We start from the raw sequence: 26,355 nt of genomic DNA, 5'->3' as shown, positions 1-26,355 counted from the left end.
ATGAAAGTTAACTCTTGAGTTTTATCTGGACCATTTTAGTTGACATAATTCAAAACTAGTAATACGCACTGTTAGTTGATACTTTGGGGAACTGTCCAAAGTCATGGGAAGTATAGGGGAACAGGAAGGTTTCATTGTGGTAGTGAGTTTATTCTGAGGCTAACTTCATTGGCCTATTGAAAAGTAAATGAAAGACCCTGGTATAAGGTCTCCATATAAGCCTTGGTATAAGACCGTGTTCTAACCAAAGTATTCTAAGCTATCACTTACCTTTTGGGCAAATATCAGTGCAAGGTTTACACATTTTAATCCCATTTTCTTCTACTTCCATCTTGGAACTAGGGCAGGCACGCACACAAGAACTAGAATCAACCACAAAGTTATCTGATACAAAAAAAAGGTAAAAAAATAAAAATTAAAATAATGTTAATGTGCAGTCATCACAATTATGTATTTATTTTTATTTTTTATTTCTTCAGCTGAACTACCCAGGTGTGCTTTACCACTGAGTTATATCCTCAGCCCCTTTTATTTTGAGACAGTATATCTCTAAGTTGCTGAGGACCTCATTAAATTGCTATGGCTGGCTTCAAACCTAGGACCTCCTGCCTAGGTCTCCCAATTTACTTGGATTACAGGTCTTGACACTATGCCTGGCTCAGCTATCAAGTTTAAACAAAATATTGTAGGGTTTGACAGTTTATATGTCTCTTCCCTTAAAACAGGTTTTTTTTTTTTTTAATATCTCAACTTGAAATAGTATCTTAACCATCCACACTGAAATCTTAGGCATTGTGTTAGCAGAACCTTGCACTTGCTTTTCTATGGCTCTATATCCCGAACTGCCCCCAAGATATAGTGGATTTCCTTTATACACTTAGGAAACTACATGACATTTAGTTTGTGTTTCTCAATAGTTCCACTTCATTTCAGGTCATGATGCAAGTTGGAAGTCTAAAAATACTTCAAGTTCATGAAGCACAAATGAAGCTTAAGTTAAATTGCTTTGGATCAAGAGAGTGCACTTCATAACCAGGAGAAAATGTTTAAAATATGTTCTATGTTTCAATGGAATGCCATAGAACATTCCCATATATACTTTATTTTTTAAAAAGAAACAAAAGGAAATTTCAAAGGGTATAGACATGGAACATTTTATTACCTAAACTTAGTGAAATATTTAGGAGACTGGGTGATCTTTGATACACCAGAACATCCTCTACAAAATAAGGGAAAAATAACTGTCTTTGGACTATCCCACCATAAAGGGAAAACACAGTGCCTGCAAGATCATTCTGGTTTGAAAGGCAGAATCATCCTATGCTTGGGAATAGTGCTCTAGCCCACTATGCAATAATGTGGAAGCCTTCCAGACTGGAGGGGAGCCCAGAGCAGGAAAGGCACATGGTACAGGCAATTTTGTTACTTGGGACATAAAACCCAATAGGTTGTATAATATAGGCAGTAATATAGTGGGAATACATGGCACGTGAAGTTATGATAAGTAGCAACTGGAAAAACTTAGCAGATAGGTTTCTGGAGCTAAGTCATGCCATTAGTAGCATTTAACAAAGAGTTCCTGGCATGTTTCCGAATCCTGGTAGAGTCAAAATACCTCATCATGGGTCAGTGGTTACACTTGTGGCCGGAACTACCCATGGTGAAAAAAGTTTTGTTGGAGTCATGATTTCATCACATTAAGAGCCAACAACACTGTAAAACTGAAGCAGTGCATCTGGGATTGGGTATGTGCAAAGGAGAGACACAAGTGACCTGCATTAACTGGTGATTCAGACCCCATGTCACCCACCCCTGCACTTATACACCACACTCAGCTCATGCCTTTGCTACATGGAGATGAGAGGTGGCACTTAGGAAAAGCTGACAAAAAAAAAAAAAACCACGAAAAGTTAAACTTGATCCACGGGTGCAAACTGAAAGTGGACAGTGGCTTCCCTGAAGCCTCACTTAGGAATGGAGTTGAGAGGCAGAAGAAGGACGAAACCCTTCAGAGGGCATAGTTCTGGGTAGGACAATTCATCACTCATTTTGTATGGAGAAAGAAGAGGCTTCTTACATGGACTCATAAGCAGTGGCTTGCCCTGGAAGGAGAAATACTGGAAAATCTGATAATGAAGCAAATCTGGGGTACTCATGGGAGTAGGCACAAAGCATGGAGATCTCTTTATTCCAGTTGTCTACCACAGAGCATTGACCTCCAAAGAGTTCCTTTGTTGAGAGGGTATCAAAGCCCATTTCTGCTTCCTTCCTTTCCCCTACAGGTATAGATTCTGAGACTATTTCCTAATAACCTAATCTCTTTGCCAGGAGACCCCAACCTGCACCAGGTTCATCTACTATGTATTAAGTAAGTATTCTTTCTGTGAGGTCTTGGATAGTACCATATAATTAAATGCTTTCATATTTATGCAGCAATTTATGCCAAGTAGAATGAATAAAGATTATAATTGGCCTTATGCCAATGAGGTTCAGGTTTTGAAGCCAAATTTGTTTCAAAAAGGTATGTTATTTGGAGATGTTAAATTTCAGAACTCTGGATTAGGAATTGTAGACCTGTATTTAGAAGCTAAATGTCCTTGTTTTCCCAAGACACTTAAGCTTGGCAAACCAAGAATCACAAAGAATGCTCATCTAAAATTTAAATTTCACAGTGGACGTGTACTGAAGTGTTTAAATTAGCCTGTAGTTTCACAGATGTAAACTAATCAAAGACAATAAGCTTTAAGTGAGTTACTACATCTGTATTCTGTAGATCATAAAGCTTTCCTTTAAAAAAGTATGTGAAGAAATGTAACTTTTTTTTTTTTTTTTTTTTGGCCTTTCCAGTAGATGAAACATGAAACATGGAGAAAAGTCCCACTGGTCACTCAAAGCAAAGAAACTGACTCTAGGAAATGTCAGCACATATGTTATATTGAATACCTGGAGAGCAATGCTGGTCATTTTGAATACCCAGGATAAGTAAACAGTTTGCCAAAGCTCCCTAAATGTATTCTTTATACCTATTATTTTTTGTTTAAAATTAGATTTTATATGAAAATTATAATAATATATATCTTAGTGTAAACAAATTATATGAATGAATTTAGGTAGAAATCCATTCTACTAGAAGCAGGCCCTATTTATTACATAGCTTGCTTCCACTCTATTAATCAATTTAATTAACTTTTCCAAGAAACAGCATAATGTGCAAGAAAACTCAGGTGTAGTGAAAATAACAAATCCAGGAGTCAATAACTCATTGCTCTAACCTCGAACATTCTAATCCTTCACTATGAAGTTTAGAACACTTAAATATCTTGAGCTTTAATTTCCTTGTTTATGAAATGAGAGTGAGAGTACCCATACCCAAAGTAATCCATGACTATTCAAACTTCAAATTAAAATGGATTTATAAGAAATGTTTTCTCATGTCCAAATAATGCTCTAATTAATTGGAGTATTTTTATTGTATCACTTACGTGGGCACTTCTTGACACAGAATGCTCCATATGTGTACTTTGCATTGAAGTTGTGTTCCAATTGAAAAGTGGTTGGATTGTAGACAAAGGTTTGGGGACATTGAGTCACACATGCCCCACTGTCATTGAAGTTCATGCAGGCCTGCAACAGCAAATATAACTTTCATTTACAAATTTACTTTCATGTTATTTGTAATGAAATACATACTAATGAAAATACATACTAATGAAACACTGTGGTGATACTTTTATGAAAGTTGTGTTCATTACCTATTATACATCAATTGTATAGATACTGCAAATTTTGATACTTTTAAACTCATTTATGCTTCTGAGTTTCCATAAATTTTTGTTCAAATGTCAGTGATATACCATGTATGGTTTCTAATATTCAAATTGCTTAGTATTTAGCCACTGATTTTGAAACTAAGAAATGGTTTAGATTATTAAAATTAGCTGATAGTGAGGAATTATTGAAGTTCAGACTGATTCAAATCATTTATATTAAGTTTTAAGGTCAATTGAATCTCCAATTCTATGTTTGTTTGTTTGTTTGTTGTTGTTTGTGTGTGTGTGTGTGTGTGTGTGTGTGTGTGTGTGTGTGTGTGTTTGAGCTTTCATATAGACTTCAGTGCTTTAAGTGGAATGTTAAACATAAACATCACCATTGAATAGTGAAGAAATGTGATGGATGTTTAAAGTGGACTTAAGGAAAAGGTTCTGGCAGGTGAATAGCCACAGGTAAATTTAAGGTACATAATTAATCTGTAAATAAATAAGATGAGGCCATTTCTTGTATGGCATTTTTCAAAATGCCACACAATTTAGTAAAGCCACCCCTTCAAATAAGACAGTTCCTCTCTGCTGACACAGATTTGTCTTGAGAACTCAATTCATTAGTACTTTCAAGCTCATTTGAGAAGAACTAAGAATCATTTTACCACCTGAGAATTAGGTATTTGGTAGCAAATAAAAACATATGTATAAGTACACATAAGCATGTGATTAACAAAAGTATGGATGAGCTAATTCTCTTAATTAAGAAATTAAGCTTTCATAGGCATAATTCAAGACTTGGAAGGCAAGCTAATGTGAACTCAAGTTCTGTTTTACATTTCATCATAAATTGTCATATGGTTATTAATAAGCATTAATTTATTCTGTTTCCTCAAAACATTTGCTTCATCAATTGTTGTTTTAGTGAGCACTTTATCACAAACATGACAATTCCCTGATGAAGGTCTACTAGATGCATAATCAGAATGAGACTCAGTGATGATACATTATTCACTGAGATGACACTTTCTAGGAAGAATCTATTAAAAACCAATCTAGAAAACTCAGTAAGTTTTAATTTATGGTTATGAAACTTCATGTGTCCTTATAATTGCTTTACTAACATATTTTATGCAATCTTATGCATAGATTGCTTGGCAACAAAGAACATAAGCCAGAAAAATTTTTAAAAAAATACCTTTCAGACAACAAATAAGCATATTGTAACTTATACCAGGGCCTCAGTCTGGTATTCATGAGCATTCTGTAACAAATGCCTGAATGTAATTACTGGGCCATTCCAAAAAAGTAATGAAATGAGGATTTTGAACGTCACTTGATCTGCTTGTCACGATAATGAAACAATAAAAAAAAAAAAGAGGTGATTTCAAACTTCTGAGAGTTTTCATTATTGTTTATTATAGTTATTGTTTTGTAATTATTAAAGCAACACTTTCAGGGTTCAGTGTCTTCAAAGATCAATCTTTCAAGCTCATCTGTCTGTATTGGTGATGGACAAAAAAAAAGTTCTTAGTTTAGGAACCGCTGAGCTTCTACCTCAGATTTTTAGCATTTTGATTTCCTTTTTATCTGCCTCCCTATATATTTCTGCAATAAATATATTTTTTTATTTCATTATACAATTAGAATAGATAAGTTCAATTTCTTATAATAGTTTTTAAAAACTAAGAAATTACTATGTATAAGATTTTAAATTTTATTTTGCTTATTGAAACTAAGCATCAACTTTTCTAAATGCTCAATTCTAGAATATATGTTCATGTGTTAGATATTTAAGAAGCAGAATAAAGAAAACAAGTTTTTTTGCATTCACTTTCAACAGTAAATGTGATTTGCTATTTTTATAACTTTTAGCTTAAAAACAATACCCTAGAATACTAGGGTTCTGGTGTATAAAATTGAGTTAAATAATGCTCTCAGAATTACTCATATGTATTCCAAAGAACAAAAAGTACTATATCAAGGATATGATATCAAAATGTAATTAAAGTGTCCCTAACAAGTTGCAAATGCAGCTAAAATATAAATCATAAAATTAGCATATTGGTTGTTTTAATGTGCATTTGTAAATCTTAAATTTTGAATAACATAAACCTGTAAAGAATAGGAACAGGAAAAATACTTAAACACATAAACTTATCTGTTATAATCATGAAATTTATAGTAAAAATACAAAATGCAATTGCCCTCCCTGATGGTACTTAAATATGCAATGATATGGACAAGCAACCTCTGCATTTTTGGAAAGGATATTATTAGATGCTAAGAAAGATACCTCAACATATTCTCCAATAAACCTCACTTTTAACATAAATTGTGTCCAAAGTGCAGAAATAATTCAGTGGAACAGAATAATTCCAGTTAATCAATAGCCAACTCAGTAAGAACATGATTTCTAGGAAGAGGCCCTTAAGGATCTTGCTTAATCTTAAAATGGCAAAACTTGATGTTAAATAATCACATGGGAGAAATTCAATATGGCTGAGACAAAGAAAGAGCAAAGGAGAGGAAAAGAGGAATAGGGAGAACTCCCAGACGTACAAAGCAGTCCGTATCCTTAGGTCCTGCGCAGCCTCCAGCACATTCTCTATGGCAGCAGTCACTGACATAAGGTCCATAGCACCTGCCATCACATTGTTCTGCACACACTGTCCTTGTCACTGCAGAAGACAGAAATGGGGTCTCTATCAGAATCAGCCACCAACGAAAACTCCTAAAATTATGTGAAACGACTGAGAAAAGCTAAGTTCTGAAGTAATAATTTACTAAACCCAACCCTGACTCAATTCGGCAAACATTTAATGAGCAAAGTTGGCATTTAGATCAAAATTATTAAAAACAAACAAACAACATAAAACCTCCAAAATTATATGTGCATTTATTTTTATGTTCTTTCTTGTTTCAGAGAATATTTATAGTGCCGTATAAAAGTCATTCAGGTTGGGAAAGATGGAGTCAGCAATGAGATTACTTCACACAATGTATATGGTAAGGTCCTGTGGGAAAAGGTGGTCCCAAAAGTGAATTTAAGACTTTTAATAGTTAATGAGGAAAAGGAAACAAATATTTTCTTTATTCACAATATATTTTACATGAGGAAAACCAAAGAAGGAAGGTAAGAAGAAGGAAGAGGTGGTGAGAGGAAGGGAACACTTATAACTTTCACTGGTCTTTTCTTATCCTTCTGTCCAAGCTGACAGCATCATATTATAGTATACTTTAGTATAAGAAAGGCTATGGACAGTGAGTCAAAATTATAGTAACAAGGGACACAATTATTTTTAGCTCAGTTATTCCACTGAGATTTTAAAGTATTTTTCAAGTATGAATTTTACAGGATATGGGTAGCATATCATTTCCATATTTCCAGTTTCGCCTTATTTCTTTCAACTTTTGTGACTAGTTTTTCTAAGCTTCTTTCACTGCTACTTTACAAAGACTCTGCCTCTTAAACATTAGTATTCCGCAGATTTGGTTTTGACAATTTTCTGTGGGCTACAGGCTCATTCCTGGCGAAAATCATTCAACCCAAGTTGTATGACTTCGAGATCCAAAATGGATTCTCTGTGGAGATACTTCTTATCATAAGTTCATAGGAGATTTTGAAAATAAATATTTGGATCTAGATTTGTGAGTTTGTATTTTGTATTTACATTAAATTTTGAAATAAATGATTTCTTCTATAAATATTCTAGCATACAATTCTACATAATAAAATAGCTTGGCCTATTCATTCACCTTTTAAAAAGTCTCAACTTCTCAGTGAAATCTACTCCTATTTAATGCAGAAGCTTCCCCAAACAACTGTGTCCTGGAGACTTGCCTCTTCTTTCTACTTCTTCTCTTGTCCAGTCTTAGTCATGTTTTTTTTTTCTTTTTCCTTCCTTCCTTCTTTCCTTCCTTCTTCCTTTCTCACTTCCTTCAATACTTTTTGTTACAGCATCCATAGCCATCTAACATGTGTTCCAAATTATTTATTACATTAATTTTATGGTGTATTCCAAAAAAATAGAATTATACCTGGCATTCATGTAATTTTATTTATATTTTATACATACATTATATATGTGTGTGTATACAATTTATAAATACACAAATTACATGTATGCATTAACTATTCATAGTCATATATTGTACTTACATTGCTGTCTTTTAACCAAGTGGTATATTTATATAGGTGTACTAATTATTAATACATAGTATATAAAGCAAATGCTTTGCATAGTTTTTTAAAGAGTACATTAAAACATAATATTGTCTCTTCCAGATGAAATAAAGTCCTTTTGATGTATCAAGAATCACTAACTAAAATAGAAGATATGTGATAAATAAACAAATTAGACATTTGAAATAAGTCTCATCACAGGACAGTCTATTAATTTGATTATAGTTGTCCAGGCATTAATCAGCTGGAAAACAATAGCATGGAATTGAATCAACAATCATATCCCATAAGTCACATACATTTTAATTTTAGATGCATATATCTAAGTGTTGATTTCTATTTTTAACTCTATCACCCTTTAAAGTAGTACACAAAATGTTTCAATTTCCCTTCATTTGTTTACTCTGAACTTCTCTGACATAATAGGAAAGTAATATAGAAAACATTTAAATAAATAAGATAATTAATTTAAATTTTATTTTTAAATTATTTTAAATTATTGATTAAATGTTCATATTAAAATCATTTTTGTCATGGGACATTATTTAAACATGGAAATTGGATGTTATGATTATAATAGCACAATCTTAGACTCAGTAACAGGTATTGTACTTTATACCCCCTAAAAGTTGTATTTTCAAAGATTTAATCATATGTAATGTTAGATATTTTGAAATAGCAATTTCAGCCATATGGTACTCAAATATTTCATTCATATCTAGGAAATCTTGATATGCACATTCCATTCCACTTCAGCAACATACAAAAATCATCTAAGTCATTATCCAAAGGCAAATATATTTTTAAATTTATTTTAAGATATTAAAAGGAAATTGTGGGATTTTTCTCAAAAACAGTCTATAATTGAGTTTTTAAACATTAGATTGTATTCAGTATTAAAAATAATACTCTTTAATTCCAAATAAAAATGTTCAAAAAACACATTTGGAAGTATTGATGAATAAGTAAGCAAAAGAACAAAATGATAAACTTAATTTATAAATAGTGATGAGACAAAGTTTGAAAACAGCTTTTTACATTGTTTTATGAGACTTATTTTAGAAATAAAACATTCTCCTTGCACACATCCAACTTGTGAGCAGGGCAAAGGGCATGGCATTGTAAAGTAAATCCATTTACCAGAACTTGGTGATTAATAAACATCATTCATTTAATACAGAAAAACTCACCAATCTGTACTCAAAGTTTTTGATGAGAGAGACAAAAAACAAAATACAGGTCCTGAAATCAATGAGATTACTCAGCCTCCATAGGAACATTAACATATAATTGCTTTAGCTTTTATTAATTTCCATCCTTGCTGGGATATTTCAATGGAAATGTTTTCCCTGTGTTTGGTATGCTTTCTAAATTGCTTCACTGGGTGCATTAAAATATTTGGGTCAAGTTTTAACTAGCTTATTCATTGCTGGTATACTGCTATGCAGTTAATATAAAAAGTAAAACCTGAGAAGTTAAACTTATATTTGGGTCAATAAACTTGAAATTGGCAATGGGAATTCATTCAAAATATCCATGACAATCATATGGCAAATTTAAAGAACCAAGTATTCCATGGTAAAGCAATATTGCTGAGAGACTATCACCTCTAAAAAACTATAGTATTTGTTAGTAGCATTATCTTACCAGTACCACACTAATGAAAACAAAAGTTTAATTACTTCCCTGAACACAATGATATCCAATGTTTTTATTAAAGTTGCTCCTTTAGAAAAATATTTTTCTTATATGAAGAGTATCAATTTGCAAATGAAATATTTGTTGTTGATTTCTTTAATTTTTTTTGTTTTAATTAGTTATATATGACATTAGAATACATTTATGCACTTTGATATATCCTACATAGATGGGATATAATTATTTATTTTTCTGAGTGTACATGTTGCAGAATCATATTGGTCATGTAGTCACCTATATATACATACAGTGATAATATCTGTTCCGTTCTACTATCTTTCTATTACCATATCCCTTCCCCTCCCATCATTTCCCTCTATTTTTATGAGTAGCCAAAAGGACATTACAATGAAAAGCTGAAAGGTCTATTTGCTCATTAACAGGGAGAGCCTTTATAAATGTTTGCTCCCCATATTTTTGAACTTGACCACTTTCCTCCTTCTTTCCTGTCTCCTTCCTCCTTCCTTTCTTTCCTTCATTGCCTTAAAATAGTTTTAACTAGTACACTGTAGTTACATGTAAGCTTGAGATTCATTGTGGTGTGCTCACATATGGATAGAGAGTAATTTGGTCAATTTTGTTGTTCAGTTCTTTCCCCTGCCTGCTCCTCTTCCCTCCCTTTGCATCATACCCTTCCTGTATTCTACTGGTCTCCCTTCTGTTTTCATGAGATCCCCTTTACATTCCTGATTTTTTTCTCTCTAGATTCCATATATGAGGTCAAATACTCAACCTTTGGCTTTCTGAGTCTGGCTTTGGATTGGCTTCACTTCATCCACTCTGTTCTTCTAAACTGATTTGTATATTATATCATGTCATGGGATCTTTCAAACTTGAATATAAAAATTCTTATATAAATTAAAAAATCAATTCAATTAGCATCAGTGAGGCCCGTAATTATCTATTTGTCATAAGCTCCTAAGGAATGTCACTGCTTGCTGTTCCACAAGCTCCATTTTAGTAGTATTTTATTATTTTCCAAATACACTGACTGAGAATCACTTAATTCCTAATAAATGAAATTAACCAGCAATGTACTAATAGTTTTTTAGTTTTAATAAGTTGCATAGGTGATTCCAATGCACAATCTAGAGTCCAGAAACATTATTCTGTCCAGTCAAATTGAGAAAAATCTCTAAGTCATTTATACCATTTGATTGACAGACTAATTATTCTTTGTCTGAAACTTAATCATATGACCTCTTGCTTTCATTTCCTATTTGTGTTCTTAAGTGCTCTATCACTAACAGGAAATCAAACAAAAATTGATAAGCAAAGAGATAATAAAATTTGGAGGGAAAATGACCTATATTTGGGACAGAAACATGGCATGGCTCGTTCTGAAGGCAGAAGTGTCAGAAAAATGGAACATACCATTATTAGCATCTCAGGCAGCAGCTGTATGCACATTAAGTATCATGAGGCAACACCTAATTTCATTGCAAAACATTTTAAAGCACACTTATTTAATTTTTCTTTCATTTTTATCACAGTACTAATAACTTATATCTATGGTGCCTATATTATTTAAATTTTTATGGACAAAATTTTGAAAAACCATGCCCAGAAAACACAGTATATTAATTAGTATTTCAACTTTAAAACACAATATATTAATTACTATTTCAACTTTAAAATGGAGTGTTTTTGAGGTTATAGTATTTTCAGTTACATACCTGGAAGTTTGAATAAAAAGAAAAATGCTTGGGTTAAACAAAGGTGATTTGGGTTGGATGTGAAGAAGAATTTATCGACTATTAGAGTGATAAAAACACTGTAATGAGCTACTGAATGGGTTTCTTGAGTGTTCATTTGTCAGTATTTTAAAGGAAATCTCTCCTACATGCTTTAGACATCCACTTAATTAAAGGCAGGGGGCATGATGAAATGTTCTCTAGAGGTACCTTTCAGCTTTAGAGTCCAATATTTATTCCTATGAATGGTGAAATGGTTCCTAAAAAAATGAGCAGACTGGGTCACGTAGCACGCTTTCAGAAGCTGCCATGACAAGGGTGTACTTGGAGAGAAACAAATAAAACTCACAAACCATCCAAGAACAGGCATAACTCCCTCAGAGCAGGCTGAGAGGTGTGGAAAATCAGGTTTAATGAAACTCACACTAAAGTACACACTGCTTATTCATTCTCCCAAAGGAGACTAGCTAGACACATCTGTATACCAAGGGTCAGGTGGACTTTAAGAATTAAATAGGGAGATACAAAATAAGGTACCTGGGCTTCCTCCTGCATTTTGATTCAGCAAGTATAGAGAAGGTGCCAGAAAATTTGTGTTTGTGTGTGTGTGTGTGTGTGTGTGAGTGTGTGTTAAAAACCCCAAGTTTCTTAAAGGGAGATTTTATAAGCCAATATTTTGAAATTTCTGCTCAAAGACATTCTCTTCTTCCTCAGAAAAAGCTCCCCCAGGCAGAAATGGAGATGGGTTTTAAACTGGAATGCTCTTCCTTATTTCCCTCAGTTATAGACTAATTAAGCCAAAAATTGTTGCCAGAGTAAAGCCTTATGATAAAATTGTGTCCTGGTGTGGACAGGGAGGAAATTTTTTACTTTTAGGAATTTTCCATTATTTTGACCAACACATAAAGTCTAACATATTGAAGAGGCTCTCAGGTGATATGAGGTTATATGTATATATATATATATATATATATATATATATATATATGTGTGTGTGTGTGTGTGTGTGTGTGTGTGTGAGAGTGAGTGTGTGTGTGTAATTTTATGTATATGTATATATAAATTTTCATGTTTTTAACAGTTAAAGCAGACAAAGTAGAATTATGAAAAGGTGTGAAGGTGTTTAGGTCTTCCAAATTCCATTCTCATAACACAAAAGAAAATCTGATTTTCTTTCATTCCTAATTCCTAATTACACTGATGAAGCTATTGTAAATGAACTGACCAGTGTAAACCACAAGGTGTTCACGACCACAGGTAGTATTTAATCCTACATGCAATAACTGCTTAGTTCACCAGGAAAAATTAGCAAATACCTGATCATCCCTCTCTAAAACTTACATTCAGAGGCAGTTAATACAAGCGTGCCCAGATTTTGGCAGGTACTAATTAAGTTTGACCCTTTTCCCAGATAAATCCCTGGTGACCCCAAAGGCTATGCCATGATAATATTGTTAGTTGTGTCAAGGGGGGAAGGGGTCTTGTCTAATCCATTCTTCATCACCAGCCACTTTATCCATTTATTTAATGAAGTTTTATTTAACCTATTTTATTTATAAAGACAAGCTCAATGATTCATCAAGGGACTTTAAAGTTGATTTTAAATCAGACTCTTGGCTACGAGGGAAATTCTCCCTTATTAATAGGCTGTGAGCATCACCAAACTTTGTAAGTCAGTATTCAAAGAAAAAACAATATTGCTCAATTCATCAACTAAAAATAATATTCTTAAGAGTGAGTATGAGCCAGTTTACATATGCCTTATAGGATCATAGATACAACCGTTAAGACTATGATGGAAGGACATGAATCTGCATGAGAACATTTTTTAAAAAATAGCATCTTTAAAAAGTAGCATCTTTTAAAAAAATAGCATCTTTTTTAACATTATAGTTGAAAGCTGCACCTTACAGTCTGCTAGTAAATTACAGAATGGAGATAACATAATCAAAATTGAAATAATCTTATGATGGACTTGTCACACACCAAGAAATGTAGAAAAATTGATATTAATCATTCAAAGTCACTTTGTCTTACAATAGATCACATCTCAACAACAGGCTTGATTGGAAAATGAAAAAAAAAATACTCTATCACTTTCACTTCTTCTAGTTATTTATCTGAAATACTAGTAGAGGAGAATGAAGATAATTTCTATTCTACTTAATATGCATCTAAATTTCCTACTAATATTGTGATGAAAATAATCACAGAATATTAAAAATTGAAAAGAAAGAGTCTCATATTGGGTGAAGAATGAATAAGTATCTCTTGAACCAATGAGCTATATCATCTAAATTTTACATTCTATTGATGAGAAATCTGTTACTGTTATTTGCCTCTGATTAAATTCAAAATAACGTTCACATGTCTCTAAGAGATATCAGTACTCTTCAGGCATCCCAGGTAGCTTCCAGTTTTGATGAGGATTCAAAAATCGGACAAAGGTGGGTGCAGAACTGATAGGAGTAACTGAAGATATTGCTAATGAGTAATTTTTATGAGTAAATAAAGAGTGATTTATCCATTAAACCTGTGTATATAAATTCATCTGTGACCAAGCAGTTCTGTTTCTAGAAAGAAATCTGAATTATGGAAGAAGGGGACTTGTGGACAGGTATAATTTTAAAATATCCAGTGGTCATAATTGAGGTTAGAACAATGCAACCCTAATGTCCACTAATCAGGAATTGGTTAAGTATAGCACAACCATAACTGGGGGAAATGCTGCAGCATATATAGAAATATGGTTGACCTCCGTATGCTGACATGAAAGGATTTTAAAAATATGATGTACATAAAATAATAATAAGTTATAAAAGAATAAGTATTCTACTACAGTTTAAATCTGGAATGACCCTTGAAGGCTCATCTATCTAAGGCCTGATCCACAGCTGGTGGTGCTGTAGGGAGGCAATAGGAACTGGGAGGTGGTTGGACAAAGTGGCTAATTCACTGGGAATTAGCCCCTAAAGGGTATATGTGGTCCTGGTCCCTTCTCCTCTCTCTGTTGCTCTGCTTCCTCCCTGTCATGTGGTAAATGGTTGACCTCTGTCACCCATTTCTGTCATGTTTTGTTGTGCCTCACCTCCAGCCCAAAGTAATGGTGGTGCCAGCTGATCATGGACTAAAAGTTCCAAAACTATGAGGCAAAATAAATCTTTCATCCTTTAAGTTGTTTTTCTTAGGTACTTTGTCACAGTGACAAATGTTTACTAACATGTAAATCCACTTTTGTAAATAAAAATCTCAGCACTTATATGTGCTTTTGTTTATACATATATGCTTGAAAAACACACACACACACACACACCAAACTTTTATTAACAAGTAATCACTTTAGGAGAAAAATCATAGGGACGGGGGGCGGGGGAAATGTGCTCACTGAGGGAGAGACATTGTTATATTTAATTCTATACTCTTGGTATCATGTAAATTTTTTTAAAAATGGAAAAAATAACTGTAATGAAATAACCTGTGCATTTGGCAGAGAAGTTAATTATCCCAGTGTCACAGATGAAGAAGTTAACATTTAAAAATATTTAACTACACCATCCTGGGTCAAATAATAAGTTATTATCAAATTGGTTTAAAATTAGTGTCCTGGGGCTAGGGTTATGGCTCAGGGTAGAGCACTTCCCTAGGATGGGTAAGGCCCTGGCTTGGAGCCTCAACACCACATACAAACAAACAAACAAAAACAAATAAGTAAATTAAATAAAGGCTAAATTCTTTTTAAAATATTAATGTCCTGATTCCTATATAGCATCACTGTTTTGTATGCATTAATTTAGGAGACAGTGTCTTGCAGCAAAGACCAAATAAAAGGGTAGGGGGAGAAGTCCAGAAATCATTTTATAATCAAACTCCGATCTGCTTTACATCTCTAAAAAAGTCTGTTCCAAAGTCAAATTAACTAACATGACTATGAGTGATTATAACAAATACTAAGATATTATTCAAATGTTCTTCACATTATTGGTTTAAGTCATAGAAATAAGTTGATATACGGTGTTTTATAGAATCTTATATAGTAGTGCTTCTGACATACAAAATTTACAGAGGAGGAAAAAGAGCCATAGCTAGGGCCAATTTTCATGTCTATATCTAAATAACAGTTAAAACAGTTATGCTATAAATGTATGTTTTAAATATATAAGGAAAAACATTTTCATAATAATGCTTTTGTCTTCATAGAACACATCTGGGATTATCTGGTCAAGAAGACAACCATGTCTGCCTACAAATTAAACGAAGCATCTTTGTAGTGTTTTTCAGGCTTTTAAACTACAATTGACACTACAAATAATGTAATGTACAACATGGCTCAGTATACATATGCATGATGAGAAGTTTTGAGGGATAATATTGACTCTAATTATGTGCAAAACATTTTAATATTGTCTTTTCTATTCTACCCCAATCTGGCCGATTTTATTCCAATCTATCTTATTTCAATAAAAATTTAATGTTTGTCATGGTCCATCTGTGAAGGGATTTTACAATCCACTGACGATCAGCAGTGTGAAAGCATTGCTCAATTGCATGGACAAAGGTCAAATTAGGGAATTAGAAAAATCAGTCTGAGGGCTCCTTTTTTTATATGTGCAACAAATTAACCTCCTAATGAATTCAGGAGCTTGGAGCTACTAGAGATGAAATTCTCCTTTTCTGAAGTTTCAGGATCACAGAGACCACAGAAAACATTGCACAGTAGTGTCTGACCCATGCTTCCCTCCCAAATTTTGTCATTGGGACTACTCCCAGGGGTGCGTGCCTCTCATTCCCACCTCCAACACTGGAAATCTAGGGTAGTTAACTCTGTACTTCTACAGAGTAGGTGTTAAACTTGGGGCTAATGCAAAACAACCTTTATGATTTTCTTTGGCAAAATATTTATAAAAAGTAATATATCTGTAGATATTAGTAAAGAAGTTATACATCATGAACGCATTGATAAAAGACATTACCATGTCCATGATCTGGACAAACATTTAGAAATCCTCAGAAATTATAAAATATCATGTGACAATAAAGAGGGTATGATTTATTTGTTGATCCCCTCCTTCTTAAAATTCTGAAATCACATACACATTACACATTTTTTAGGAAGTATAAATAACCACAGATAAATTAAAGACAAATCATTCATTCTCTTACCACAGCAACAAATTTGGGGATTCCCATGTCCACAGCAGTATAACAGGCAAGAGATCACAAAAGTAACCCAAATGAACTCAGTCTTTAATGGGAATTTTCAAGTCCCACAAAGGGGACACATTTCTACACCCTGGAATGCTCTCATCCCTCTTAAAACTCTTTCTCACTCTCTGCAACTTGCCCCTCCAACCTGGCTCCCAGGATACTCTATTGAAATTATTTATGAGGATTGAAGGAGATGATACATATGAAGCTGTTAGCTGAAATCCAGAACAATTTATTAAATGATAGGCAGCACCATTGATGACTATAGGAAATAAACTGGAGATGACTCCAATTCTGACTTTACATAAGAACTGTGCTGAATCAGACAAATTACTTAAACTCTATGTGCTTCAGTTTCTTCAGGTATAAAAATTAACAACTGTACTTACTTTATGAAGCTGTTTTAAAGAACATATTATTATTAGAAATTATTAAGTTTGGAATAGTGCCTATGTAAATATTGCTGTTGGTATAGTCAAGTAATGAATGTTAATTATATTGCTTTATAACTTGGTGTTTTTCAACAAAATATTTATCACTAACATTTTGTTTAAAAAGTATTAATATGTTTCTTTTACAAGATGTTTCAAGGCTCTAAATTACACTATTTTATGAGAGAAGCATGGTGGCACACACCTCTAATCCCATCAGAATGGGAGGTTGAGGCAGGAGGATCGTAAATTCAAAGCCAGCCTCAGCAACTTAATGAGGCCCTAAGCAAATCAGTGAGAACCTGTCTCTAAATAGAATATATAAAAGGGCTGGATATATGGCTCAGTGTAAAGCTCCCCCAGGTTCAATTCCTGGAACCTCCCCCCAAAATTTAATAATAATAATGATAATAAATTATACTACTATATGATATCCTCTAACTTAACCCACTTTCTAAAATGTTTATATTGTTTGCATTTGCTATTACTATATATACTGCTATAATACATAATATTTAACATACATCTTGTGTAGTATGTATTAAAATAAATTCCCTAGTCTTAGGAAATTTATATTTCAAATCTTTTGACCATAAATAATCAATTAGTCAATACAATGATGCCTACTATCTATAATCCACCAAGAGCAATTGAGATTATTCCTGTTCTCATACTGTCATTCAAACTAGAAATTACTGAACATGTGTAGTTTGTAAAAATTGTATGTTTTTGATTATAAGGCAAAGCATTGATTTATGTCTGAATTAATATTTCAAATATCACTGAAGTATTTTTAAAATACAAACTACTATTATAGTTAAAGTGACTTTTTCTTTCTTCTTTATATCTTTTATGTCAGGTTTAAAAAGACCTTCATCATTCTACAGATAAATTAAAGACAAATTATTCATTCTCTTACCACGTCACCTGTATTTTTCCCTAGTACAATCAGTTATTTTGTATTTTTTAAGCTGTTAGTCCACACTCCATGTATAATCTGTAGGCTATTTCATGCCTTTCAAATTTAATGCACAATCTACCATCATTTTTTATTTTATGGCAGGGATCTAACTTCATTTTAATCCATACATTTGACATTTTCTCCAGCACTATTAATTGATTAATCTATGCTTTTGAATATGTTTTAAATATGCCAACCTTACAAAAAAGTAAGTTTCTTTGCAAACTTTAGCTTCCACCTTGGACTTCCTGTTAGATTCTGTTGAGCAATTTCATGCTGAAACACATACACAGTGTTTCAATAATTACTACCTTCAATGTTTTAATACCTGGTGCAGAAAATCCTTTCACATAGTTTCTTTTCTTTTTTTTCCAAATGCTTGGCTCTTTAATTAAATGTCATTTTTCAGAGATACTTTAAACTATTTTTTTTAGTTAAAATGAAACCATTCAAAATTACTTTGATACGGTTAAAAGTATAGCTTAATTTTATAAAAGCCTTTTCATAGTATACATTATCCACCATAGTATATAATTCTTCACTCACTTAAGTTTGCTGTTCTGTTGTGAAATACAGTTGTAACATCAGACTCTGTCTTTCTTTCTAACCCTTCTTCTCGTCCATGTTCTACTCAATGAAATTATGTATATTTTTCCCTCACTTTAGAGAATAATAATTGCCCTGGTTAACAAGCATTCAAGCTCAAGAAATAGTGAAATCAGATGAAACCTGAAGGTATTCCTGTGATCACAATGCTCTATCAGATCTATTGTAACAAAATTCATGGGCAAAATGACTTCAGAGAAACCTCAAATAACTGTCTCCAATGAGGTAGCAATATGCAAAAATAAATTTTTAGAAAAATATTTAGGTTTATTATTTATAAACTAACATTATATGAGGACTATTTCTTTTGCAAATGCCCATGGTAATGGAGAGAAGCAGCCATGATAATATTATAAATTTTAAAATAATATATAAATTTATATTGGCCTAAGATATAGAATATTAAAATATCCTATTTAGAAATGCACATTTATTGTAATTGTCCAAATGTGACTTGACCCTGGTATGTGGCCCTGTATCAAGTCACCCCTTCTTAGTCTCTTTTGTCTCTGTGCTGCTTACTTGATTCATCCTCCAACCAAACCAACCAATTTGAAATAGAAGATATACACCTCATATTAATGCTAAGCAGAATAGATATGTTCACTAGATTGCCAGATCCCCCAGCCATTGGGGGTGGTATGCAAGTGTGTGCATTCACAAGAATCAAATCTTACACTTCTTTCCATTTCTGTAGCAAACACTGAATTTTGCTTATCAGAAGCATGTCACATATAGAAATTTTGAAAAATTTTCTTTGATAGTCAAAGATATTTACTCTAACAGTCAATAATTTTGTTGCAAAGATATAAATAATTATGGATAAATTTCATCACTACTATATCACTATCAGAATAACAAAATCCTTATAATAGTAGCACTTCCAGATACTTCTGTCCTTCTTAAGGTGCTCTTAGTAATCTAATGTGGAATATTCACTTCTGATTTTTCTGCTTAGATTATCTACCTCTGCCATGCCCCACAGTTTGCATTCTCTTCAACCTCTCAATATCTGTATTTATGTCATCAATATCTACATAATCCATAACTGTATTATGCAGGAAGACACCTGTGAAATGTGTGTGGACCAGATCTGCACTGAAGCCACTGAGTAGGAAGATCTGGTATCTGGGAACTCCCAGAAGCACCCCTGCTGATTTTGAGATGGCCCAATACATTGTGAACTCCCAGGCAGCATTGCTAAAGGTCCCAGGCAACACTGCAGGTGGGAGTGACCCCTTCCAAGCAGCCTAGCTGGTCTCCTCTATCCTGTTTTTGCAAAGAACTTTCTATGGTGCTCACTGATGGAGAGACATTGTTATATTTAATTCTGTACTCTTGGTATCATGTACATTTTTTTAAAATGGGAAAAAAAAAAACTGTTATGAAATAACCCGTACATTTGGCAGAGAAGTTTATTATCCTAGTGTCACAGATGAAGAAGTTAACATTTAAAAATATTTAACTACACCATCATGTACTGATGATCTGTGCCGATATAAATAAACCAAGCACAGGATCATTTCTTTGTTAATAGCTGCACCTGGCTGGTCAGTTGGTCCATGACTACCCCCAATCTGAAAACATATTTTTTGTGTCCAGTAGTTATTTCACAGTACTGTTTTCTTAGCTTTTATTTCTCAGCCAGCCCATCCCTCAGGAGGGGAACCCATTCCCTTGCCCACGTGGGAAGTGTGAAAGAATAACATGTATACCCTGTACACACAGCTAATCAACATGCATGTACACACACACACACACACACACACACATGCTGTGCAAGGAAGCAGGCACAGAAATCAACTTTTCTCAATGCTTTCACTATGTGGATAAGGGAATTGGGGAAAACTGAAGTTCTTAAAATTGAGTTAGTTTAGAGGCACCATTGCATCTCTAGTGCCCTGATGTCGGCAGTTCAATATTTTCTTTCACCTTTGCAAACATTCCTCATCTTTCTTTTGCATCCCACCCACATTATGCCCAGAGAACAGTTACAAATTTATGCAGTTCCTTTATACCCTATGGACCCTTAGCAGGGCATTAAGCAATGTCTCAGAAATAACACTAACCTGTAACATCTAGAATAGTTATGATAAAAGTATCTCCTGTCGTTAAAATGGAAACCATTCTCTTCTCTTATACCTTTGAGGAAAGTCATCAGTTTACAACAAACCTTATCAATTTAAGTGAGAATGAACAGCATATCAGTGGAGATTTTTTTCTCATTTTCTTCAAGTAAATTATTCAGTGATGGTTAGAAATGTTAAATGTGTACAAGTAATTAGTCCATTGTAATGTTTCCCTTAATTTTACAATATCTTCAGAAATTATAAATTCAAAGAAAGGAGAAAATAGAAAATAATTGAAATCAATAAGAAGGCTTATGGACATGCAAAGTTATTAGTAAAATACAAGAGTTTTAATTAAAGAAGCTGGCTTCTTACAAAGGCAGGCTGCTCTGCTGATTGATCAGGGGTGCTGGCTCAGCTCTTTCTCTTTCCCCCATTAGCTCCCCCTTGCTTTTCTCTGCTCTAATGGGATATTTACCACATCGGCACCTTCTTTTTAAACAACATTTGTTCCACAAAGACTGCAAACACAGTTACACTGCAGACAAATGATGTGTGGATGCATATATGCAAGTATAATTAGTGTATTATCTTCATAATTTGTCATTCTGATTTCAGAATCTACAGGAAACTTTTAATTATCATGGAAAAAAACACTAAAATTGAGTTGCTACTTTTTTAATGAAATTTTGAGGAACAAAATTATATAATCATTTCTTCGGATTTCAAAGCAGTTCCAGATATAGGACAAATGTATGAAATTACTTACATGTATCTCTCAAGACTTTCCTAAGAATGAATAGAATTCATAAACCAGGTTAAGGATTTAAGCTTTTCCCTCCTGTGTTATTAAAAGAAAAAACTTTTAATATATTGTCACTGTTGAAAGTAATTTTCTTCATGTTCGTGCATAATGTTATAGAGGAAAACTGTAAAATAATTTCTAAGTTGCCCTAGCATATTCTATAATGTCTTTATAGAAACGATGTGTAATATAAAGCATTGTCTGAAACAAGGTTTTATTTTGCTAATATAGTGATGCCCCCATTTACAATGATCTATAATAGAATAAATACACTGTCGGTATTTGTTTCTGTTCTATTTTTAATTAAAAAAATAAGACTTTGGAATGATCTGCCTACAAAGTATATTGTAAGTAATTAGGAGTAAATTCTGCCACAAGAAGTTTTCCTTTGGTTAAAATAATGCATTAGCCTTAATCAATTCAGTGACAATTAACTGGGCAGAAGTAATAATCTATCCATTGGTCCAGTAGTGGAAACATACATGTCTTTGTTAATTTTTGTAATATAATATTTTAGTTTAGGAGACAAATAACTTTTGTAACCTGTCACCAAATGCTCCTACATTTTTCAGTTTGGAGTTAAGAAATATCATTCTTAAAGCAACTTGGCAGACTGAATAGAATATTGAGTGGTTATCAGCCTAGAAGATTCTAGTTAAAAAATATGCCACTGAAAATAATAACTATGACGACTTTTATATAAAAGGTAGGAAAAGGTTGAGAAAAGAAGAAGGTCATATTTTCATGTATTCTTTTGTCCCTTCTCCTCACTCAAAATGCAGTGACTAACAGAGATGACACTGGGCCTGGGAGGACAAAGGAATGTGTGAAATGAAACCAGCACCCTTCCTGATAACAGTGGACTAGAGAGAGCTGGCCTGATGTTGTGCTTAAAGATAAAAAGGGACAAGAAGCATCTATTTTAAATGAGATAAGTGTGCTTCATATATCTTGCAGGAACAGAGATAACTTTGTTCCTTTAATCATTATTATTTATTTCTTAAAGCTTAGTTTCTTTCACACCTACACCTATGGAGCTCAGACTTCAGGACTCCTGTTCCTATGAATAGAGAGAGTTGTCATTCTTACCAGTAAGCCTGCTAAATAATACTTCTATAAGCTTCAGACTTCACATAGCAGATAAGTTTGTCTCCCCTGACATGACTACATTAATCCACTGAATCAATTTACTTAAGCTGTGCTGTGGAGCAATGCGGCCATGATTTAACTGAGCTTAAAAGTACTTTCAAGTTAGAGTCACTGCTTTACATGTAATACAGCTCTCACTATCGCAGACTAAGTTGTATTTTGACCCTTTGCGGCTATGTGAGAAATGTTCTTGTCAAATTTATAGGGTCAGGATGCTCAAACATCAAAAAGGAATTAAAGAGAATGAAATCAAATTGCTTCAGAACATTAGACTCACGATTAAAATAGTAAGAGTAGTACATTCGGTAAGATTCTACAGGTATCATTTAATGACTTTCATATTTAAAAAGTTCTTTAGGTTGCCAAAGATTTTGAAAAGTAATTTATTTAAATAAAAAAAAAATCTTAAGATTTTAGAAATAAATAGTTTAGAAATAGCTGATGGATCCAGTTTACAGTCTGATCATTATTGAATTCTATCAAGGCACAATGACACACTTAAAGTATTGAACATGCAGTCAAACTAACTGTAACACTCAACCTGTACACGAAATAAGATGTATAGCGTTACTAAAATATGCTAAAATTTCACAAAATTCTACTAAAATTTCTGACTGAAAAGTTTGCATAGTGAGCCAGTATAAGCTGTCAATTTATACCACCTTTCTATTTCACTATTAAGAACAAAAACATTTTCTTCATTTCTGCTACTTAAAACTTCTGGCTCCTGCAGACCTCTCCTCAAGCTCACTGTGGTAAACAGAATCTTTGCTCCCATGTCTCTGTTTGGAGATGGCTTTAACGCTCTGTACCATTGTTTGGTTGCATCCTAACCAGTCATTCATTGCCATGAACTTTGCCCCAGAGCCTGAGCCATATGTCCTTACCCCTGACTTCTCAACTTTAGTGACACAGAGGACAATTCCTAGCACACTTGCAAAGAGGGGACACCAGTGAGAAGAGGTCAGCAGTGGTAAGGTTGGATGAGTGAAATAATTTTTATTTCCTTACTTTGTTTTCCTTTGCCAAAGTGATGAACTTTTAAATACTCTTTTCTTCTTTGCCTAATATACTGAAAGTCTCAAAAAAGCATCATCCATAAAAATAAGGAAATATTTGGAAAAACATGAAGATGAATACCTCCTGAGAAGCTCACTAAAGGGAATTTATTTCAATCATTGACAAATAATTTGTAAATAAGGTGAGACTATGGCTTTCAGATCCTAAAATGCACATGTATAGGATCAATCAACAAAAGCAGAATATTATTGAAAACTTGCACAACATACTTACTGTTGCTGTTTTTTGTTTGTTTTTTAAATTGAGTCAAGGTTCAGATATAAGTTTATCTCAAGTGGGCTTCAAGGTAAGTAGGACACTTCAATTAACAAAAGAGTCATTGTGAACCTAAAGGAAGCCTAGACAACTTTAAATTTAAAAAAATTGATCATGTATGTTACTCCTCTATGGGATATATGGATGTCTCATATCACTGTAGAATCTCTGAGGAGGTTAAATTTTCAAAAAAATAAAAAATAAAAATAATTCTAAAATTCAGGTCTTTCAATAAGTTTGTCTTTTAGTAGTTCCAAAATACATTTTGCCTAAGTATGCTGTGCTCTTTAAATATATATAAGTAATTCATCTTTCAGGAAGCTCAGCCAGGGAGAGAGACTGGGAGCCAATGTCAAGGGCAAGCAGCCTCCCCCTCATTCCCCAGACGCTTTTCATTCCCCAGACACTGGGTGTCAGGAGACTTCACAAGGTTCAACTGGCCCACAGGAGCTTCTTTCTCACCTCCATTCATTCAGATTTTAAATGGATTCAGTTTCCTGACATACCTCCTTTAGTTTATTATGCCATCAGCTATTATTTATTGGGTCCTTAATACATGCCAGGAAATACTTAAATATTTCAACTGTATTAGGGCTTTGAATTTCATTCTAAAAAAAGCAACCTTCTGATATGATATGTGTAATTCTCTCCATTTTATAGATGTGGTAGCTAATTTTTAAAAAGATGAAAGTGCTTGCCCATAACAGAAAGTGGAAACAACTGGAGTTTGAATCATCTGGCTGATTTCATATCCAATGCCCTCGATTACTGACTGCAGTGTGTGATTCAGTATGGGATACAGGAGACGGTTCCGTCTTCAGATGCAGAACACTTAGAAATCCTCAGTTTGAGTTATGTTTAACAACCCCTTTAATCATATCCTCAGCTTTTATTTCTCCAATTGTAAAATGAGGTTAGTGATAACTGTCCTCTTTAGCCCACAGAAAATTCACTTAGAATGAAGTTTTAAATGGAAATGTTTTTATAAACTATAAAGGTCATTGCTAATGTATATTACATTAAAATTCATACTTGTATATATTTGATACATGTGCATGTTGAATTTAAGTCTGACAGACTGTGGAATAGGCACAGTGATCATTAACTGAGTGTTAGGTTATACTGAACTTAATTTCTATGTAGAAATTTCAGATAAATTAAATGATTTTGTGTTTGATACTTTGATATAGAAATTATGGTTTGAAAATTTTCATAGACAAGACTTCTTCCCAATCCACTTGATGGCAAGTAATAAACTCTACTACATGTCTAGAAGAAATAGCATTTGGTAAGGTATCTATGGATAGAAGTGTATCTGTTCCTCGTGAATGCCAGAGTACCAGGAGGCAAAAGTATAACTTCTCCATTTGCATTGTACAAAGTACATGTAAAATGAGACAAAAATGAAATTATTTGATTACTTAAATTCTTTTAAATATTTATCATTTTAAATTATTTATTATTTAATTATTTTATTTATTTCCACATTTTTTATTTGTTAATAGCCTTATTGAAAGTATTACTTCTAATAGTGTTATTATGTACGACTTCTAATCTAGAGGAGATGGTATAGACTTCTTTCTCCCTGCCCACTGCATTCAACTGTAAACTCTGAAAAGAGCGAAAGAGGTAACCTCTGGCAAAGGAGAATTTCTAAAGTGTGGTAGGAGGAAGGCAGTCAGATTTTGGACCTAGCACTGGAGGAACAATACAGGGATTCTTAATCCACCTCCTCCCAAAGAGAAGAAAGAGATGTTTATCCACATCAGTGTTTCCAAGTGCCCTCATCCCCTGGAAGTAATTTCCTTAACAGCCATTGTGTCCCACCCAAACTAGCCGCCCACAGCAAAGGAGCTCTGATTCCTCTGCAAAATAAAGCAGGTAAGTCTGCAACAGCTTATTCTCTGCTTTGACAACTCAGAAGTGTTTTTTTTCATGAAAGACTGGAGATCCTTACACACTTCAGTAATTCCCATGGTTACTTGTCACTTCATTACAAAACACTGTGATGAGTCTTCATTATTTTAGAGATCTGGACTTCTTACAATTGGCCACATCAGTGTCATCTCAGCATTGTGCACTCCTTGGTTTTGACTTCTCTGCTATTAAAACATTATCTCCAAACATTGTAATGAATGAAATTCACATGGCAGTCTAATCTTACTTTAGAATCCTGTTTAAAACATTCTTGTCAAAACATTCCTGCCATAAAATATTGTTTCTATTAAATAAGTTAATTTAAATCTAAACTGAGATACTATTTTTCATCTAACCCTGTGACAAAGACCCAAAAGATGGATAATGTACTGCTTTGTCCAGGGAATAGGGAGACGGGCAATCACGCACATTTCTCTTGGCAAAGGTAATTGTTAGCAACCACAACAGAGAATAAGATCTCTGTGGTGGTGATCTCTATCAAATTGCAAATACACCTATCTTTGACCCTACAAATGCCATT

General features: G+C 33.4%; 1 protein-coding gene across 1 annotated transcript in view; it reads right to left on the bottom strand.

The window, feature by feature from the left end:
* Positions 1-26,355, bottom strand: part of Erbb4 (erb-b2 receptor tyrosine kinase 4) — a 699,449-nt gene that overhangs the window by 292,664 nt on the left and 380,430 nt on the right. Inside the window, exons 6-8 of the mRNA XM_071619435.1 lie at positions 6,321-6,439; positions 3,483-3,624; positions 271-384 (exon numbers count right to left, since the gene is read on the bottom strand). Of these exons, the coding sequence (XP_071475536.1) occupies positions 271-384; positions 3,483-3,624; positions 6,321-6,439 (375 nt within the window). The remainder of the gene's footprint in view (positions 1-270; positions 385-3,482; positions 3,625-6,320; positions 6,440-26,355) is intronic.

The sequence above is a fragment of the Marmota flaviventris genome, chromosome 11 (assembly GCF_047511675.1).
Source record: "Marmota flaviventris isolate mMarFla1 chromosome 11, mMarFla1.hap1, whole genome shotgun sequence".
In the NCBI taxonomy this organism is placed as follows: domain Eukaryota; kingdom Metazoa; phylum Chordata; class Mammalia; order Rodentia; family Sciuridae; genus Marmota; species Marmota flaviventris.
The sequence above is the reverse complement of the archived record's forward strand: the minus strand, read 5'-3'. Positions and strand labels throughout refer to the sequence as shown.